Source organism: Terrapene carolina, unplaced genomic scaffold (genome assembly GCF_002925995.2).
Source record: "Terrapene carolina triunguis isolate 2854851 unplaced genomic scaffold, T_m_triunguis-2.0 Scaffold461, whole genome shotgun sequence".
In the NCBI taxonomy this organism is placed as follows: Eukaryota; Metazoa; Chordata; order Testudines; family Emydidae; genus Terrapene; species Terrapene triunguis.
The window spans coordinates 214,747-222,151 of NW_020664812.1; the positions used below are offsets into that span (position 1 = coordinate 214,747).

The window sequence follows — 7,405 nt, forward strand, 5'->3', positions numbered from 1 at the left end:
ATGTTGACTCACAGGGACAGCCCATTTCCGCAGCATATGAAGTGACCCATCCCGGAGGATCCTTAGTTTTGTCCAAGACACCGGAGCCTCTTCCACTCCCGAGGACCCCCCGCCGGGAGCTACAGGTGAAGCAGGGCCAGTCCAGCCCCTGTCGTCAAGATGCCTGGCTGGGGGCATCAGGGTGCTGGGGTGGAAAGGAGATAACTGTGGTTTGGGGAGCCACATAGGGTGGTGTTTTGGGGCATCTTGCGGTTATTAGGGTAATTATGGGCTGCCAGGGCTCTCTGCTCTGTTATTGGGGGTGATTATGGGATCTGAGGGGGCATTGCTCTGTTATTGGGAGTAATTATGGGCTGCTGGGGGGCATTGCTCTGTTTTGGGGATGTGGATGGGATAGAATGGGCTCTCTTCTCTGTTATTGGGGGGATTATGGCGTGGAATGGGGCACTCAATGAAGATGGATGGCTTGGCGGTTTGGCTGCTCAGCTGGTACTTGGAAGACATGGCTTCTAATCTCTGGTCTGGTGCTGCCTCCCTGCAGGACCTTGGCCAATCGCTTAGCCTCCCTGTGCCTAAGTTTCCCCATATGTACAATCAGGATCATAGCCCTGCCCTGCTCACCAATGATTGGGAGGTGCTCAGATACAACCATAATATAGCATATAATATGCCAGATACCACCTCAGATCTATTAATTTCTCTGTTATTAAGCTGGCTATGGGGGTTTCGCCCCCCTCCTCTGTTATTGTTAGAAGGGGAACGAGTGGCAGTGGGGTGGGCTCAGGCCAGCTCATGGAAATCTTTGTCATCTGGCTTGACTTTTAGTTTCTCTCCCCATCCCCGCCAACAGATCAGATCTTTTCATGGAACATGCCGCTGGGGGCGACTGGGACCGGGCGGAAGTGGAAGATGGAGCTGAGTTGGGGGACACTGGGCCCCCATTGCCATCAGACAATCACGGTGCATTTCCCCTCCCCATGTCGGGCAGTGCTGTCATCTCCTGGTACAGGCAGGGCAGCTGAGGCCCGGAGAAACTGCTGCTTTTGGGAGTCTGTGGACGAACAGGAACTCAGGCCTGGTTTTACTGAATCCTAAACGTGCACCTTCCCCGCGAGGCATCCGTCCTCCTCAAGACGCCCGTGGCCAATGATTCCCTTTCGATCTCTTTCCCTGCAGTAAAGCCAGTGACTCCACCGACCGTATCCATCACCACAACCGCCATGGAGCTGCTAATCATCGCGATGCTGGTAGTCGGGGCAGCCGCAGGTAGGAAAAAGAGTGAAGAAAGAAGCCAAAGTTGGGTTGGGTGAGACGGTTCTGCAGTTTCGCCGCAGGCCCTTCCAGGAATGTCTCAGAGACGTTGCTTAAGACAGGTTCCTGCTTATGAAAAGCCGAGTTCCCAGCAGTCCTGTTATGTGTTGCAAAAGGTAATTAATATGTTCACGCCTCATCTCTGATTACTCGTTATTGTTTGTAAAGCAGGCAGGAAGCCATGATTTCACAATCTGTTTGCGTCCTGAATCAGGACAGAAGAAAAGAATTTTGAAATTTCCCACAAAACAAAATGTTTTGGGGGGGAAAAATCAATCTGTTTCACTGAGATTTCGATGTCTTTAAATTTAAATATATTTCAAAATATATAACTTTTACAGAGCATCATTTCTAATATAATGTTCATTCTTTTAAGAAAAACATGGAAACAAAAATTATTTAAAAAAATAAAAACAAATCAAAATGGCCCTTTCTGATAATGTTCAATGCTCTGGTCAGAATGCCTGTCCCATGAAGCACCATGCACCGCTTGGTGAGGAGAAGTTAGTGCATCATGGAAATTCCTGGCTGTGAGGCATCATGGGAGATGTAGTTTGATTGTGGAGCCTAGCCCATAGAGGAGACTGCTTCGTTTTAAACTTTTTTTAAAAGAATATGCATCACAATCAACACATTCCTGTGGAAATTTTCAATTTTGACAAAATGGCATTTTCTGATGGGAAAGCATTCCATCCGAAAAAGTTTGACAGTTTTAATAATTTGTATTGCAGAAAAGCTTAGAAATGCCAATCACTGACCAACCCCTGCTCTCCTGAGCATGTATAAATTGTGATTTCCAGAGGTTTATAATTTGATCAAATCTAGGTGAATTTTCATGTGAACAGCAAAAGGCACCTCCCTGACTCCAGGGCTATTCCCTTGTAAAATTTCAAGTCCCTGCTGCCAATGCATTAGAGGACTGCAAAAAGTGGTTGGAAAATCATTTGAACATTAAAAAATGAAGTTTCCTCCTGGGTCATTATGACCAGTTCCTGCCACCTGGGCAGCTCGGTCATAGAAACGTATCAAGCTCCATCTTCAAACTCATGAGGGTTTTTGCCTCCCGCTCCTATTCCACAACTTCCTTCCTTCAATGGTTAATAACTGTCTTCTAATCTCAGCCTAGATTTATCCATGGTGCTTATACCCATTTGTTCTTGTGCCAATGCTGGTCTCTGTCTCCTATAGATCTTCTCCCTCCCTGGTGTTTTTCCTCCACTGTATTTAGAGAGAACAATCAGATGTTGTCTCGGCCTTCTTTTAGGTTAAACCAGCCGAGCTCTTTCCATCTCCCCTTGTAAGATCAGCCCTTCGTTCCCCTGGTCATCCGAGAGCCCTTCTTGACACCTGTTCCAGTTGGAATTCCTCTTTCTGGAACACGGGTGACCGGAATTGGAGGTTTTACCAGTGGCATTAATGCCTCCATATCCCTACTGGAAATACGTCTCCTGGTACAACCTTGAATAGCCTTTTTGAACTGCCACGTGCAAGCAGTGGCTCATGGTCATCCTGCCACCGGCCAATCCATACGGACGTGACTGATGGTCGCTCCGCTTACTACCCCACTTGTGCCTGACGTTTGCCACTCTCCATTGCAGCCTCAGACACAGCGGTAAACCAGATCATTGGCGGGAGCTTCTGCGTCTTTGGCTCGCGGCCCTACCAGGTGGCTCTCCTGAGAAACGGCCGCATCTACTGTGGCGGGAGCTTGATAGCCCCGAAGTGGGTGCTAACTGCTGCGCACTGCGGCAGACGGATCAGACGGATCAGGTAAGTCAGTGCGGGGGTGGTGGGAGAGAGGGTGATACATGGGAATAACCCACATCCCCAGTCCTTATTGTCTCCCTTGGTGTCCCCCATCCATGCCCAGGTCTCCCTCTGCACCCCACAATCTCCTCCATTTTTTCCCACCCCTCAAACCATTTTTCTGGCTCTTCTCCACACCCTCTGCGGTTTTTCAGCGTCCTTCTTCAAATGTGCCCACCCCACACAGGACGCAGCACGCCAGTATCAGTATCTCCCTAGGGCCATGGACAGAGAAAAACTCACCCCCACGCTCGCCAGCGTTACCCCTTGTAGCATCCCACGGGTGGCTCATGTGCAGTTGCTCTAGGAGCTGATGGAATGGAGCGGAGCTCCGGGAAATATCTTCCCTTGATTCCAGCCTGATGCTGTTGGCGTTCAACTGGGGGTGTCTGTGGCCCCCCGCTGGTTTCAGGGCATCCACTGGGCACTGCAGCTGAAGCTCGGAACACCTGAGCCCTGGCGCACCCTACAGGGCTGAAGCCCTATGTTCCAGCAGCTCCCACGGGGCTGAAGCCACAAGCCCTGTTGCATCCTGCAGGGCTAAAGCCCAAGTAGCCCCACCCCACAGCTGAAGCCTGGAGCCCCGAATGGAGGTGGGCCATGGGGGGCTCTGGGAAATACTCAATGAGAATGTAAGCCCTGGAATGAACGCCTGGTATGCTGCAGAAGGTGAGTGCCAGAAAAATTGAAAGCAATTCAGGCTGCCTTTTTAGAGTTCAGTAATTACTGCAGGGCCTGAAGATAGATCTGTCCTTCCCCCCTAACTCTCTTTGGCTAGGTCTACACTACAGCGGGGGGTCGACCTAAGATACGCAACTTCAGCTACATGAATAGCGTAGCTGAAGTGGCATATTTTAGGTCGACTTACCTGGCTGTGAGGACGGCGGCAAGTCGACTGCTGCCGCGCCGCCATCGACTCCGCTACTGCCTCTTGCCACGGTGGATTTCCGGAGTCGACGGTAGAGCCATCAGGGATCGATTTTATCGCGTCTTCACTGGACGCAGTAAGTCGATCCCCGATAGACCGATTGCTACCCGCCGGATCGGCGGGTAGTGAGGACGTAGACTCTGTGTGTTAGAACAAAGCTGGTATCTTTGTTATATTTGGAAAAACTAATTAAAACATAAATAATACATTAAAAATCACAATGTTTTGTGTTGGCATTTTCGAAATGTTTTCATGTTTCCATTCGAAACAACTTTTTCTTTCAAAGTGCCCTGTTAGTTGGTTTTCAGAAACGTTTCGCGATGACTGAAACGAACTTTGCTCCCCCGACTTTTCGATTCAGTGGAAATTTCAAAACTCTTTGACCCAGATTTTACTCTGCAATTCTCAGTGCGCCCGCACGTTGGTTTAATTTGGCGTGAGCGAACCGCAGTAACCCAGGAGAAGGCAAAAGTAAAAATAACCATGCGAAGTGGGTCCCAAAATAGGGTGAGCAGATAGCACGTGTGAAAAAGTGGGACACTTTTTTTCATTGAAAGGAGAATGGTGGCATATATAAGACAAAACCCCTAATATTATTGGGACATCTGGTCAACCTATGCAAAAGCCGAGGACAAGGTCAGCTGTATAAAACCAGGTGCAAGAAAAAATAGTGTCAGAAACAGTGGCTAAGAATGTGTGGAAGGTGACTATAAAGACAGGGAGAAAACTAACAAAATAAGCTGTGTACATGTGGCATGAGAACATAGCACGATATGTACAGGAATTGGGCCTGAAAATAATCCTCCAGTTGGAGGATTGGGCTAAAAGAAATCTGATGAGGCTCAACAAGGACAAGTGCAGAGTCTTGCACTTAGGACAGAAGAATCCCATGCACTGCTACAGACTAGGGACCGAGTGGCTAGGCAGCAGTTCTGCAGAAAAGGACCTAGGGGTTACAGTGGACGAGAAGCTGGATATGAGTCAACAGCGTGCCCTTGTTGCCAAGAAAGCCAATGGTATATTGGGTTGTATTAATAGGAGCATTGCCAGCAGATCGAGGGAAGTGATTATTCCCCTCTATTCGGCACTGGTGAGTGGTGAGGCCACACCTGGAGAATTGCGTCCAGTTTCCCCACACACACACACACACACACACACACACCTGGAGAACTGCGTCCAGTTCCCCCCCCCACACACACACTACAGAAGGGATGTGGACAAATTGGAGAGAGTCCAGTGGAGGGCAACGAAAATGATCAGGAGGCTGGGGCACATGACTTACGAGGTTAGGCTGAGGGAACTAGGGTTATTTAATCTGCAGAAGAGAAGAGTGGAGGGGAGGGGGAGTTGATAGTTGATAGCAGCCTTCAACTACCCGAAGGGGAGTTCCAAAGAGGATGGAGTTCAGCTGTTCTCAGTGGTGGCAGATGACAGAAGAAGCAGCAATGGTCTCAAGTTGCAGTGGGGGAGGTCTAGGTTGGATATTAGGAAACACTATTTCCCTAGGAGGGTGGTGAAGCACTGGAATCTCCATCCTTAGAGGTTTTTAAGGCCTGGCTTGACAAAGCCTTGGCTGGGATGATTTAGTTGGTGTTGGTCCTGTTTTGAGCAGGGGATTGGACTAGATGACCTCCTGAGGTCTCTTCTAACCCTAATATTCTATGATTCTATGATAAAGTGCATGATATCATGTAAAATGGAGGATGCATATGCAATGCCAACATTCCCCAGTCACCAGCAGGCAGGATCGAACTGGGGCCCCCAGCTTAGTGCATGAGCCTCTACAGAATGAGTTAAAACCCAACTGGCTGTTAGCTAAGGCTGTAGAGCAGACTCATTAATCTCTAAGTAGTCTCGGTGCCACTAGATGGGACAGAATACCACACCCAGAAGGTGTGTGGGTTCCACATACATTAGAATAGGGACAAAGAGTCCTGTGGCACCTTATAGACTAACAGACATATTGGAGCATAAGCTTTCGTGGATGAATACCCACTTCGTCAGATACATGTGGTATAGAATAGGGTTAAACTTGTATCTAAAGTAACCAATACTTGTATTCTTTGGATCTGTGGTATGCTCCATACCCACTCCTTATATGTGACTCTGACCAGCTCTGTGGAGTCTAAAACAATGAGATCAGACAAAATTGGAGTCAACTGAATTCCTGAGGAGCCAAGTGATGAGATCTTGGAGGCTACCTTAGGATCGAAAAATCCATTATTGGCCCAATTCTAGTTGCTTGCCAACTATGACCTTTGAATAGCCGCCCATTGATCTCTTCCTTTGTCCTCTCTCCATGCAGCTCTCTGCGGGTGCATCTGGGAGATTATAATCTACGGGTGAAAGAACCCACAGAACAGATACGAAGAATCCACAACTTCTTCATGCACCCTGGGTATAACCTTCGTCCTCGTGACAATGACTTCATGCTTCTGGAGTTGGATGAGCCCGCTCAACTCAACAACTACGTGAACACAATCAACGTGACGACCTGTTGTCCCTCTCCTGGAACACGATGCAGTGTTTCAGGATGGGGCACCATCAAGTCCCCCAAAAGTATGGCATGCTGGGGTGTAGAGGCGAGGGGTTGAGGTTGGGCTCAGCTTGGGGAGGTGGTGGAAGATCTTTAAGGAGACCTCGTTAATGGGCTCACAAGGGTCTTTGGCTTCCCTGGGGGAAAATTTTCATCTGAAACGATTTTTAGTGGACAATTCAGCTTCGACAACACCAAAGTGTCCTACAAACTTGGGGCGTTTTCACTCATTTCAGAAAAAAATATTCCGAAAAAAGTGAAAATTTTGCATTTTGAAAACACTGGGACACAATGGCTTGGTTTTTGTTCTATTTGAAATGTTTTCTTTTGAAATTTCCTTTCCTTTCATATTCAAAACAATTTTAAAACATTACAGACGTGCTTCAAATCACAATGAAATATTATAATATGACATAAAATACTGGATCTAAATGAAACAATTTGTTTTTTTGGCTTTTCCATTCATCAAAAATTTCCTTTTCGGGAAAATGAATGTGGCCAGATCCCAGCTGGGGTCCATCAGCCGTAGCTCCATTGGAGTCAATGGGGCCAGATCCCAGCTGGGGTCAATCGGATGTAGCTCCATTGGAGTCAGTGGATCTGTGCCAGTTTACACCAGTTGAGGGTCTTACACCAAGTTTTCTTGTCTTGCACCTTGTTCCCCGCTCATGATCTCTTGTTTTTCTGTCATTGCCCAGGGCGGTTCCCAGCCATCATGCAGTGTGCAGATGTCTATAGCGTCAGCCAGGAGAGCTGCCAGGAAAGTTACTGTGGCAAGATCACGGAGAATATGCTGTGTGCTGGCGTGGAACAGGGTGGCATAA

General features: G+C 48.1%; 1 protein-coding gene across 1 annotated transcript in view; it reads left to right on the forward strand.

Moving 5' to 3' along the window:
- Positions 1-1,220: 1,220 nt before the first annotated feature.
- LOC112108735 (kallikrein-14-like) overlaps positions 1,221-7,405 on the forward strand; it is an 8,650-nt gene continuing 2,465 nt past the window's right edge. The window contains exons 1-4 of the mRNA XM_026658556.1: positions 1,221-1,266; positions 2,910-3,081; positions 6,351-6,604; positions 7,280-7,396. Coding sequence (XP_026514341.1) covers positions 1,221-1,266; positions 2,910-3,081; positions 6,351-6,604; positions 7,280-7,396 — 589 coding nt within the window. The remainder of the gene's footprint in view (positions 1,267-2,909; positions 3,082-6,350; positions 6,605-7,279; positions 7,397-7,405) is intronic.